Source organism: Phyllostomus hastatus, unplaced genomic scaffold, assembly GCF_019186645.2.
Source record: "Phyllostomus hastatus isolate PE091 unplaced genomic scaffold, TTU_PhHast_1.1 phas_contig_40, whole genome shotgun sequence".
In the NCBI taxonomy this organism is placed as follows: Eukaryota; Metazoa; Chordata; class Mammalia; order Chiroptera; family Phyllostomidae; genus Phyllostomus; species Phyllostomus hastatus.
Genome location: NW_025333872.1, coordinates 95,207,299 through 95,220,705, shown reverse-complemented (window position 1 = coordinate 95,220,705; position 13,407 = coordinate 95,207,299). Strand labels below are relative to the sequence as shown.

General features: G+C 52.1%; 1 protein-coding gene and 1 pseudogene across 1 annotated transcript; one reads left to right on the top strand and one right to left on the bottom strand.

The window, feature by feature from the left end:
- Positions 1-2,493: 2,493 nt before the first annotated feature.
- Positions 2,494-4,536, bottom strand: LOC123821886 (annotated as a pseudogene).
- A 66-nt stretch (positions 4,537-4,602) lies between these two features.
- SOD2 (superoxide dismutase 2) lies at positions 4,603-12,819 on the top strand. The gene is made up of 5 exons (XM_045843443.1): positions 4,603-4,878; positions 5,274-5,476; positions 8,623-8,739; positions 10,218-10,397; positions 12,064-12,819. Exons 1-5 carry the CDS (start codon positions 4,856-4,858, stop codon positions 12,207-12,209), a joined length of 669 nt encoding a protein of 222 aa, XP_045699399.1. The 5' UTR covers positions 4,603-4,855; the 3' UTR covers positions 12,210-12,819.
- The last annotated feature ends 588 nt before the right edge of the window (positions 12,820-13,407 follow it).

Here is a 13,407-nt window from a genome sequence, read left to right as displayed (position 1 = left end):
TAAAAAAAAAAGAAACTTTCTTCTCATTACCTCTTATACCCCCAAACCCTTGGTCTCAATCTCAGATGCTCCGAGAGCTGGTGTCGTCCTTCTGGGAGGGTGGAGCCGGTGACAGACATCATGTTGGAGACACTTCTGCTTGGCTGGCACAGCCACTTCACTCCACCCCAGTCTCTGTTGCTTGTTCAAAAGGGCGTGTCCTTTGTCATAACCACGTAGGGTGCCAGGTGGGGTGCTAGACCCATCCAGGGGGTCACTTCTTAAATTATGTAATTGTCTAACCACTATGCCGTACACCTGCAACTAATCTAATATTGAACGTCAACTATAATAGAAAAAGCAAATCGTATTCCTCAACAGCATCTCCCACCCTCCTTCTAGAGGTACTCGATATTCTGTACCTGGTGATGATTATCTCCAATTTCTTTTCTTATATTTTTACCAGCTCACTCTGTCTCATTCTCGTTTGAACAGTACACAGCAAGGTACCTCTAAACCTTTGATCTTACCCTGTGCCCACTGTACTTCATCCCCTTCATAGTTCATTCCCATCTTACTGTACTTACCTGCTGTGTCCGCAACTCCTTTACCCCATTCTGGTCTCACCACATCTCATCCGATACCTGAGTAAATCAGAACATCCAGTCTGTGCATTCCTTCTCCCCTGCGAAGGAAATGCAAAAGGGGAGGGAAATATAGTCAATAATGTTGTGATAGTTTAAGTTGGGAACTGCTCTGCCTGGTTTCAGAAGCTGTAACCCCCCCGTGGCTAAAGCTGAGTGCGTGACCTTGGGACCCTAAGCCACTAAGGAGACAAAGCTTCTCTCCCTGGCAGGGGTGCCACCTCTGCCCCCTTTACTTCACCCTGCTTGGCCCCTGGTGCATGATCGGTTAGCCAATGACGGGTAAGATTCCTCAAGGGAGGGATGACCTAAGACAGGCATAGTCATGAAGGGGCACCCCAGGGAAAGACTTGGGGGGCTATGGAGAAAGGGGGTGATGGACCCTTGCCCCTCGGCTTTGACAAGGCCTGAGTCCTCACTCTGCCTGCAAGAAGTCTCCTAATCTCTTGGCTGCCTTACTTCCTCTGCCTGACTTAAGCCTGAAACAATGACAGAAGGCGGTGCAGCCCTGTGCAGGAAAGGGCAAGTTCCCCAGGGCAATCAGGCCTAAGAAAGAATGCATAAACTCCTGTGAAACCTGCTTTGCTAAGAATGCCCTCAATTTTCTGGTAAGAGTTCAAGCATGAAATGAGTTTCCCAAAGCTTTATAGCCCTTTAGCCAACTGACCCTGACTCAGAATAAGCCCTCCTAGTTCTTTGTATGTTATCTACTGTTTGATCCTCACTGCCTGACAATGACTGATGAGCTTTAGCTATATTCCTGCACACACTGAACCCAATAAAAGCCCACTGAGGAAAAGGCTCCTGGCCCTTCTCCTTTGGGAGCTCATGTCTTGGTAGACTTATTCTCATGTGTGGCAGACACAGGGCTCTGCAGGCAAAGCTCCCCCGAAGGTTTACACAGGAGATAGCACACAAGTGACAGGTGACTGCTGGAATTAGTGGGGGGATCACACTGTTAGGTATAAAAATGTCAGATCACTATATTGTACTCCTGAAACTAATATAATCAATATAAGATTGTATAGCAACTAAAATTAAAAAAGGCCCATCCTGGGGGCCAATTTAAGTCTCATCATCTGCACAAACAAGAAGCACATCACTGCTTTCTGACTGGACAGTCTCCTGATAGTGATGTTTGTTATCCTCACTAGATCAAGCCTTTTTATTTTTATTTTTAAAAATATTTTATTTATTTTTAGAGAGAGGGGAAAAGAGGGAGAAGGAGAGGGAGAGAAACATCAGTGTGTGGTTGTCTCTTACGCACCTTCTACTGGGGACCTGGCCTCCAACCCAGGCATGTGCCCTGCCTGGGAATCGAACTGGTGCACTTTGGTTTGCAGGCCGGTGCTCATCCCACTGAGCCCCACCAGCCACAGCGAGATCAAGCCCTTTTATTAGGGACTGGTCTGTCACTGAATTCCATTGTACCATCCTTCAGAAATCCCTTTTCTTCCAGTTTGCATAGCTGGTCCCCTGAAACTGGCTCTTGGTACCAAACGCTGGGATTCATACAGCAGCTTCCTGACTAGCCGGGCCCTTGTGATATCAATGTCGCCCTATTTTGCCTGAAAAACTACTTTTGGTGTGTTCAGCGAAAACACTTCTCAATTTCCTGTTACCAACCATATGTTTGTTTTAAGAACATCCATAATCTGCTTTCAACCCAAATTTCCTCCATCACCCAAACACACCCTGGGTTGCATTCTCTCCACTGCCAGCAAGCCCGGGCCCTCTTGCTGGGAAATCACTCTGGGTAGTTCCCCTTGCCATTCCCTCATCCAGACCCGGTCACCACCCTTACAGGGTTGTGCAAGAGGCAGAAGAAAACAAGTGAAATTCTTGTGTTTTTTTTTTCCATGCTCGAAAGGATAATTTTATTTGAGCCAATTAATTTCTTTTCACTCAAAATTGTGGAGCTAAAGCAACATAAACTATGAGGCAAAGGGAAGCTGGTTTTCAGGAATTTGTGTCTTCCAGTTTTTTGTAACATAAGAATCCTTCAAGCCCACAGCTACCCAAAGATGAATGATGAAAATGAGGGAAAAAAAAAGCTTTATTTCCAGCAGGTTCGGTGGCACGTGTGCTGGAAGCTAGTTGTAGCGAAGTTTCATGTCAAACCTTCATTGATAGACATGTTAGCCATTATTTGGGAATGATGGGTTTCTGGTGGATTCAATCCCACATTAAGCCAATGTATGCAGTTACTGTAGACCCTATGTGAAGTATGAGAGGTTAAATACCAGGCCTGACCTCTACCCCCGGGCCCACCTTTAACACTCCTTTTAGAATACTGCCACCGACCAGCCACACGCCCCTAAAGTCAGCTTAAGGTTTGTCGATGTCAAAGGATCTAATAACAATAAGTATTTCAATATCGTGGTCCAGCTGAGCGGAACTTGGAAAGCAGGAGCTCCTTCTGCTACTGCGCCTTGTGTACAAGGGCGGGGGTGTGTCCGCACTGTTCTTTAAGGGCCGGGCTCTCTTTTACCAAATCAGTTTTATTTTCTAGGATCAAAATATATGTTATTTTCACAATTTCTATAGCAACCAGGCGTTCAGAAGTCTGAGGCTGAGGACAAGACTCATGACCAGCTAGCTGGGTATCAACCGAAGAGCCGCACTCATCTGCTGCCGGGTTCAGCACAGCAGCCATCAGAATACCCCGGCCAGGGCAATGGACAAGGGAAAGGTGCCTGGCTGACTTGCAGTTCCCTTCCGTCCCTGAGCGGTCCGTAGGAAACCCATCAGGTGTGCTGCTGCCGCAGGGTCTGCAACATCCGGCCGAGGACAACCTGAGTCACCAAGTTTATAAATCTTCGCATCAGCATATCCAAGCTTGATTGTAATATGTCTTTCTAGTTCATTTTTGACCCGGACAGCGTGACCTCCAGAAATAGCTTTCACAACTGGATGCCCCATCAGCTACATGACCATTGTATCTATGTTAATTGTGGCTCATCTGGTGATACCTTCGTGTGAAAGTGGTGGCAATTTGGTAACATTGAAGGTGGCAAGATCCCGGCGAGATGCTAGTGAGGAAACAGAGTCGCTCTGCCCGCCCGCCCCTTCTGCTATCTTGCCCGGAGGGGAAATTCTTTATTAAGCACCAACTATCTATTTCCTTTTATATGATTCCATTCAATAAGGGCCCAACTCAGGCCAATAACAGTGTTAAAGCTGTCCTAACTTCTTTGTCGGGAGGGTCCACACAACTCAGGAATTTTTTTAAATTGTTGAGAAAGCATTCGATACAACTTATTAGACTGTGAGACGCTGTAAACAAGAATCTTCTGCTGTATTTCTTTATATTTTCCCAGCAGTTAGCTCATGGAAGTCACGCCTAACAAATACTCAAGACTTGACTGGTAGGTCTTAGTACTCATGACAGTATGAACTTGGAGTTGTAATCTTGACTCTTTCACCTACTAACTGTGTGTGACAAGTACAGCCTGCCTAACCTCCATGAACTCTTTAGCCGTAGGCTGGAGTCGAAGATACCGATCCTCCCGGTGAAACAGAGATAAATGTCTGCGAGCCCTGCGGCGCAGTCCCTGGCCTCAGGTGTTTAGTAACCGCCCTCCGCCTGGCTCGGGCCTGCAGGAGGTCCCAAGGTCACTTTTCTCGGAATGAAAGGCCATTCGCGGCACTGGGGGGGGGGGGGGCGGGCAATGGCCCTGCAGCTTCCCAGCAACCTGGACCCACCCTCCTTACCGACCCGCTGGAGCGCATCAAGGCAGTTCAGGGAAACAAGGGAGGTCTCCTCCGGGAAAGTCACCTGATCCCGGGGCTGCCCCAGCTCGGACACCAGGGAAGGAGGGTGGGGGAGCAACTTGCAGACCCTGCCATCCCGCGTCTTCTTCCAGGACCCGAAGGGCGGTGCCGACGCAGGAGGAGCTAAGGACCGTACCATCAGACACCGGGGGGGGGATAGCGGCGTTCCCTTGGTGACACGTAGAGAAGCTTAGCAGGTGGGCACTGCGGCTCCCACAGCCCACTGGAGAAGGTCTCTGCGACCCCCCTTCTCGCGCCCCTGGGCCCGGGGCGCGGGCTGGACGGGGGCGGGGCAGCCCCCGGGACAGCACACCCCCTTCGGTGGGAGCGGCCAGAAGGGGGCGGAGCCTGCTGCGAGCGGCAGTGCCCTTGCGGCGCAGCGACGGTCGCCGGTTCACTCCGAGCGGTCAGCGCGGCGCGGCGGCTCGGACTCGGAGAGGCCTGCTGTCGGCGTCACCATGTTGTCCCGCGCAGCATACAGGTTAGGAGCCTGGCTGCGACGCGCGGCGGGAACGCGGCTCCTGCCCCAAGGGCGAAGGGCGGGGGCCTCGGCGGGGACGGCGCGGTGTCGCCTCCCCGGTCGTCTCTCTGCTTTGCCGCTCGGCAGCTGCCGGGCTGGGTCCCGGCGCGGTCTAGGGCACCTTCTGGGCCGAGGTGTGGCGGGGACGCGGCGGGCGGCCCTGCAGAAAGGCAGGGGTGCGTTGAGCGCGTCCAGGTGCTGCCGAGGCGCGGGACAGCGGCGTTAGTTTAAAGAAGGTGGCGGGCGAGACAGCGGGCAAGCCGGGCAAAGGCCCAGGGGCGCCGCTCGTCCCGCAGCCGGGCACGCGTGAAGCGGACGGCCCGCGTGAGCGGATCGGTCTGTGTTTGTCTTCCCAGCACGAGCCGGAAGCTGGTCCCGGCCCTGGGGTCTCTGGGCTGCAGGCAGAAGCACAAGCTCCCCGACCTGCCGTACGACTATGGCGCCCTGGAGCCTCACATCAACGCGCAGATCATGGAGCTGCACCACAGCAAGCACCACGCGGCCTACGTGAACAACCTGAACGTCACCGAGGAGAAGTACCTGGATGCGCTGCAGAAGGGTAGGTGCGGGCTCCCCGCTCGGGGAAGCTGGCGGCCGGGCGCGTTTCCCCAAGGAGACGCTCCTCCGTTTGGTAGATCTCTCCACGTGTTCTTGACATCCACAAGGAAAGTATCCATTTGTGGGAACCTGATACAGGCTTGTCTTTGTTTACTAATATTTAGAATTCAATTAAAACATGTGGAGTTGCTATATTTTTTAAAGGGCCCAGCTGACAAAACCAGTAACATGTGGACTTTTTGTGTTTTGTGTCTGGGGGTGTGTGTGGGAATACTACGCCTTGATCTTTCTATGCAAAAATGATTACACTTTTCAGCCTGTTAGTTTAAGCAGTGGTTTGCAGAGGAAATAATTGGCAGTCGTGTTTCCAGACTACAGGTATGGCTTCGTGAGCTACACAGTTTAAAAAACGTATTTTTTTCCTGGAATATACGTATTTTTATTGAATGTTAAGTCCTATGAAATTGGCGTAGTAAATTTTTGACGGCGAAATCTTGCTTACTGGGGGCACCTAGTGGAAAGACGCAGTATTTCACCCGGATTGTGGGTGAAGTAAATAGCAAAACAAAAACAAGAGGAAGTTGCCACACTTTGGAATCTTGAGTTCTGACGCTCAGAAACCTCAGGTGCCGACAGACGGGAGGTTCTGCAGACCGGAAAAGTTTTGGTGACTCAGGACACAGCAGAAGCGGGAAGGCTGTGGTCGTAGAGAGGCTGGGGAGTATCCCAGTTGTGAAAGTATGTCCTCCTTGAGGACATCTGACACCTACGAACCTCTCTCTTCAGTAATTTCAAAATAGCTTACTTTCTCTCCTTTGCTTGTGCAATGGAAGCAGTGATTCAGCGATCTACTTGTTTAATGAAAGCCACTGGGCGGGGGGGGGGGAAGCTTTACATTATAATTCTGTGCTGCTCACTAATTATTAAGCACCTGCAGAGTTGTCTTTAATCTAAAGTGCTACATTTTAACAGTTGTGCAAGGGCTGAGTTTTCATGTTTGAAACTTGGGGTTAAAGGAGCAGAAGTAAAATTACATCGTCAATCTCATCACGTGTAAGTAACAAACTCATTTAGCTTTTATTGTGTTTACCAGAAGGGAAAAAAGGTTGAGGTGAAACCAAAGGAAAAGTTGAACTTCGGAAAAGTTATGGTGAACGGGATGACGCTCCAACCGACTGGGCCACCCGGCCCGGGCGACAGCAAAGTTTCCCTCCTTCCAAGCAGATACTAAGCCCTCCAAATGGCTATTACAATTTAAAAAACGATTAACTCAACTTTAAGAGGTTGAAATTGTTAGACTAATTCTGATTAAGTGTGTTTCTTTTTCATTAGAAAAATGTAGTTACTGTTGACTTATGAAAACACAATTTAATAAACTGAAATTTATTTTCAGGGTGTCTTTCCAAGAAAAATTAATCAAGGGAGACACCGATTTGTGAGAAAGTTGTTTTACAGACATGACAGCAGACAGTTGGCATCTTAGAAAAAACTTCCAAAGATCAGCTGTGCATTCAGATATCACGTGGTCCCCTCCTATCTGAATTGCCTGCCAGCTGGAGGTTCGGCCTTGTTTAAGAAAACAGTGGTGTTTCTTACGCATTTGCACCTGGAGACCAGCAGCAGCAGCGAGCTTGTTCTGTTACATAAGCTCTGAGCAGCGTCCTCGGTGGTTCTCTGTGCCCTTCACCTTGTCTCTCGCTATCTTGTGAATAATAAACACTCAAGTCATTTAACAAGGGAATTTCCCCATTTTTATCTGATAGTTCACTTCATCTGTAGCTTCTGGAAGGCATCAAAATATCTTGCCTCCTTGTTAGCAAGGTCTAACGTCTTCAAAGGTGACATTTTGTTTTGAGTACTACAGATGTCAGAGAATTTTTTTTACCTTGGAAACTACATTCAATATATTCAATTATCTAGTCAATCAACAAACATTGAGTGCCTGCTACATACAAGGCAATATATTGGGCCCTGGGTCACAGTAGTGCATGAAAGTCCTTGTCCTCACTGGAGCTTTTATTTTGGTGGGGAGACAGGTGAACAAGTAAGTGTGTAGTATGGCAGGGGGTGTAGGGAGGAAAAGTAGGGGGACTGCCTGCACGGTGAAGTTGGCAGTGCAGTGGAAACTCGAAGGAGCGATGAGGGAGTGAAGCCTGAGGCTGCCTCGGGGGATGAGTGGTCCCGCACAGGAAGCCTCGGGGTACCCTCAGCTGACGGCGCGCTGAGCCTGCAGCTGGGCCAGCCTGGGGCTGCAGAGGGTCCCATGGTGTGTGTGTATCTGTAGCCCATTGTAGGGACCTGGGGTTCAGGCTGAGAAGAGCAGCGATCATTGTGGGGTGTAGAGGAGTCCTCTGGCCACTCTATTGAAAATGGACTGTTAGGGGCAGACGAGGAAGCAGGAGGTCAGTGCCCCGGGGTGGCAGGAGCGCTGGGGGCTAGAGGCGTGTGTGGGGGATGGATGCTGCTGGTCTGCGCCGGGTGTCGGGGGAAGGGGTCGGGCCCTGTGTGTGTGTGTGTGTGTGTGAACGGGAGAGCTGGCCTTGCTGGTGGGTATGTGGTGGGTTGTCAGATGAAGGGTGTGAGGGGAAAGGGGTCAGAGATGACCCGGTTATCAGAAATGTCCCGAGAAGACAGCTGGCCCCTCCTGAGGTGGGGAAGCCCGCAGGAGGAGCACGTTTGGGGGTGAGACTCAGGAGTGCAGTTTGGCCTGTGTGGCGATTCCCGTTGATGTAACCTTGAGACGTTTCCCAGTGAACGGCTGTCTGCCTAGACAGGGAGAGGGGAGACTGTCCCGCAGTCTGTGTGGGGCCGTACAGTGTGGCATCCCGCCACTGCTTCCTGTGCTTGTGCTGAGGAGGCTCTGGCTCTCCGGAGCTCAGGACTGAGTGTTCTGCCGGCCCCGCCCCGCCGCTGGGCCTCCCTTGAGGTGTCAGCGTGTCGCTCATCATCACCTGGCAGTCCGCTGTGACAGAGCATTTTGCAAAGGCCTTTCTGTGTAGAGCCCTGAAGTTGTACAATTTGAGGACCTGTAGGATGCTATAGGCAAGCTGACCCAATTACCTGACATTTTACAAAGAACACAATAGTGTACAGAATGGCTGAAAAAGTGAGAATTTTAAAAAACGTACGTGCCTTTTAACGTTTCAGGTGACGTCACCACCCAGATCTCCCTCCAGTCCGCGCTGAAGTTCAACGGCGGAGGCCACATCAATCACAGCATCTTCTGGACAAACCTGAGCCCCCACGGCGGCGGGGAGCCCACAGGTCGGTGTCCGTGGGTGCGGGCGGAGCGACACCGTGCAGCATAGGGGTGACTGGGGGGTTCTCACGTGACCCCGGTTCTCTCGGAGGTGTCGCCGTGGCACAGTCTTCGTAGCAAGGGCGCAGGCACGAGCGGTGACTTTCAAAGGGACGTGGGTCAGAGTGGAGCCTGCGTGCGGGGGCTCGTGTCATCAGTCACTGTGACACGCAGTGTCACGTGCAGACCGGGGGTGGGAATGTGCGGCGCTGTCCCTTAGGGAGCGACCGAGGCCCCGGGGTCAGGAAAGACGACCCTTTCCGGTCCTGGCTCCAGGACCCGGGGCGAGATACACAGCCGTTCGTTCCTGCGCCCTCCTGTCTTCACCTGTGGGATGCGGGGATGACAGCAGGGCTGTTCTGAGAATTGAATAAGTTGCTGCACGCCAGGTGCTTAGAGTAGTGCCTTTTGCTATTGTTTAACTGCTCTTCCTGAGCGGTAAGAAGTCAGTTGTCCCGGAGAGTCAGGCTTCCCAGGTGAGACTTCTGCTCGCCACAGGTGACACGGACTCAGGGGTGCAGAGCTGAGGGTCTGGCCCGCAGCCCTCGCCTTGTTTCTGGGCTTCTGGAACGTTCCTCGGGTTTCTCCAGTGTGTGTGTTTCTGAGTGTGCCCTGGAAGGCACCTGTGGCACTTGAAATCGGCAGCTGCATTGGGACGTAAAGGCCAGTGGGGGGGTTAAGTGTGGGAGGCGGGACAGTTGATTTTCCGTGGGTTAGGTCTTCAGACCGTGATTTCATCCTGTCGGTTTTGAGAGTTCCCGCAGTGCCGGGTGCGCCCCTCTTCGCCCAGCGGGCGTCAGCGCTCTGCCGTTCCTGTGTCCCGTGTCACCGTGCTCCATCTCTTGTGCTTGTAACAGGCGGTTACTTTGAGCAGAGAAGTGATGACGCCCGGCCGAGCCGATGTAGTTGGTGTGCTCAGTCTAGAGCTATGGTCTGTGTTACTGCGGAATAAAGGGCTGTAGCCCTTGAGGGGAGCCTTAGTTCAGTGGTGGAGGAAATCACTCGTTAACCGACATCACTGAGCTAGGAAAGATCTCGGCTGCCTTGCCGAAATTACCAGATACCAGCTATGACGTTTCATTCCCGGATCGTGGCAGAGTAGACGGGGTAGAAAAGTCCAAGCAAAACTTCTGACGAGCGGGAACGGGAATGGAAACTCTTCTTTCCTTCCTGGAGGCCGGGGCGCGGTGAGGGAGGAGGTGGCCCGCTGTGCTTTGGGGACGGGCATGCGGGCTAACGCTGAGGGCCCGCGACCCCGGTCTCGGGGCCGGGTGACGGTCTCAGGGCCGGGTGACGCAGGCCGTGGGGGCCCGCCGGGTCTGGGTGTGTCTTCTCTATGCTGTTGTCTGACGGGGACACTTTCACCTAGGTAATAAGATACTGTCCCTGTTGCCGTTTGTTCATTTGTGGGACTTCTCTGTTTTTTTTTTTTTCTCTTGAATAGGGGAGTTGCTGGAAGCCATCATCCGTGACTTTGGTTCCTTTGCCAAATTTAAGGAGAAGTTGACCGCTGTCTCTGCTGGCGTCCAAGGCTCAGGCTGGGGCTGGCTTGGTTTCAATAAGGAGCGAGGACGCTTGCAGATTGCTGCTTGCTCCAACCAGGACCCCCTGCAAGGAACGACAGGTGAGACTGCAAACGTGTCGCACGTGCCCTGGGGGCGGGGTGGGGGGCGGCTCCTGAGAAAGCATTTCGCTTCCGACACGAAACCCCCCGCAGGGCTCGAGCCCGTGATGAGCGCACACTCGTTTGGGTGAATCCTCACAGGTGCGCCCCAGGGTCTGCATGAGCCTAGTCGCCTTCAGAGTTCTCGCTGTTCTGAAATCTTAAATCTTAGCAAAAATAAACACACGCAATTTTAGAAACATTGACCAAAAATATCTTAAACGTAAACTGCTTCATTTGACAGGGAGTTCGTAGTTCGTACCCGCTTCCTAACAGCATGCGGTAAAATAAACAAGCTAGAGCTGGATAGACGGCAAGAGCGAGGAGGAGGCCCCCGTCTCAGACCTCGGTCGTACTCTGTGTCCAGCGCTCGTGGCCAGACCCGGAGGAGCCTTTCCGGGCGTTTGGGAGTCTGACACTGTCTGGCCTGAGAGCGCCAGGCTGCGCTCACGCGTTGCTTTTTTGTGTTGAGCCGGGTTGAGTTAGCAGCTTTTTTTTTTTTTTAAGGATTATTTTTATTATTTTTATTATTTTTTTTTAACAAATCAATGTATCTCTCTCTTTTTTAAGGTTTTATTTATTTATTTTTAGAGAGGGAAGGGAGGGAGAAAGATTGAGAGAGAGAAACATCAATGTGCAGTTGCTGGGGGTCATGGCCTGCAACCCAGGCATGTGCCCCAACTGGGAATCGAACCTGGGACACTTGGGTTTGCAGCCCGTGTTCAATCCACTGAGCTACGCCAGCCAGGGCGAGTTAGCAGCTCTTTAGGAAAAAGAATCATGAGTCATCCAGCGGTTAGGTGGAGTCATGACCTTTGATGTAAAAAGAAGCTCAAGTGACACCTTCACATCAAACAGCAGCGGCACTTAGCCGCCTTTTCTCCCTCTACACACGCCAGGGGACTTGGTTACGTGACTCTGCCTGCACCTGCTCAGATTTTTCTAGAACCTAAAACAGCTCTTTTGAGAGAGGGCGATGCCCCAGAATTGGTAAAAGCAGCACAGACTTCGTGAGTGCTGAGCGCTGCCGGCAGTCGGGTGCACCCGCGCGGGCGCCTGCCTGGGGAGGCGGAGGTTTCCAGGGGGGCCCGGGCCACACCCGCTGCGGGTCTCCTTCTTCAGGCCACCTCGGTTTTCCTTGTTAGCTTGTTCCCTCCACCAGTGTCTCCTGAACGCTTTTATTCTCCAAGACTGACGCTGGCCTTGGGGAGCAGGGCAGGTTTCTTGCAACCCCCCTGAGGGCTCAGGACCTTGGCAGGGTCCTCGCGCACCCCCACAGACAACACTCTCTCGCTGGGACCCCCAGTGGGGACGACCGAGAGCAGGCTCCTGGATAAATCTGTTGGTAGTTTAGGAGCAACTGTTAAAATATGGTAGTGGACCGATTTTCCCAGGTCCATTCCGATTATTTTTAGTACCAGTCACATTTTCTTCCAGAATTAAAGTTCAAACCCTTTTGATGGGAACATTCTTACGCACACTCCCTGCTTATACAAGAGACCGAACCGTGGGGGAGGGTGCTGTGCAGGGTGACTGCGGACGCGGAGGGTACAGGGGAAGTCGAGGAGACGCAGTGCTCGAGCGGAAATGGGCAGTTTTGACTGTTTTTCTTCCTTCCTTCGGGCAGGTCTTGTTCCACTGCTGGGGATCGACGTGTGGGAGCACGCGTACTACCTGCAGTACAAAAACGTCAGGCCCGACTACCTGAAAGCTATTTGGAACGTCATCAACTGGCAGAACGTCACCGAGAGATACGTGGCCTGCAGACAGTGAGGCGTCGGCACGGCGCCGCTGCCGCCGCCGGGTGCACAGAGCCAGCCCCCCCCCCACCCCTGCTGCTTCGGTGGCCGCGCTCGGCACCTCGGCCGGCTCTGCCACGGCGCCTCTGAATGTAGCCCCTTCAAGTGTCTGATGCACAGTACTTTAGCGCCACGAATGATGTCTCGTGTTAAAATTTTTGTTGCTGGGCACCAGTTTGGAAATACTAACTGCTTTGTATGATTTTAGTCTCTTGATTGAACGTTTTCTTCAGGGAGAGAAAGTGCCAGGAGGTCACAAATGCCACCATCAAGCCATCGAAAGTATCGCGTCCCCATGCTCTTGGGGCGTCTGGGGAAGCCTTTCCGATCCTGTTCTGCCGCCATTAATAGAAAATCTAGTCCTTTCACCCAGTTTAACAATAAAGTATTCAATTTTTTCCCAAGGGAAATGTTTAGTTTTTCTATCGAAAATTGCTTATTTTGTAAGTAATCCTACTTCTGGTATTCCTTCTCGTAGATGTCACGCAGTGGTCTTCAATTGTTTGTAGTCACGTGTTGCACAGAGTTAACACCGTTTTGTCATTAAAAAATATATATATATATATATATAATGTGGTTGCTAATTGAGAGTCTCTTCATTATGAGAGGGAAACAGTTGCATGCGTCCGTGTTTCTGTGGGGGAGACGTGAAGGCTTGCTCGAGAAATGCCCTCGAGTGCACACACGTGTGTTTGTACAAGTGCTCAGAAGGGACAATCTCGGGCCCCGCTGATACCATCGAAGACTGGGATGAGGCCACCATCCCTGGGGCGGGGCGCTGGCCCCCTCCTTGCGCCCGGCGCTGAGCAGCGCTGGCGGAGCACCTGCCCGCCCGGATCACCTGCCCGGGAGCCAGCGGCTGCGTGGTCCCCAGGTGCTTCAGCAGTGCGCCTCCTGCTGGGATGTGCCTTCTCAGAGACGTGCTGATGAGTCATTCTACCCATTCCAATCTCCTTTTAGAAAATGTGCAGTCACCGTAGAAGCTTTACATTGTTGAGTTTTTCCAATAACGGGGAGACTAGGCACACGGTGTGGCGACGCAGCCAATCAGATCAGGCTCCCGCTGTGAGTGCACCTGGGACAGGCCAGTGTGCATCCCTGCCCTGCGGAGGGCTGGGGGGCCAGTGGGGGGCCTTATTTCTGGTTGCTTCACACTTGGCCACAAACAGTTG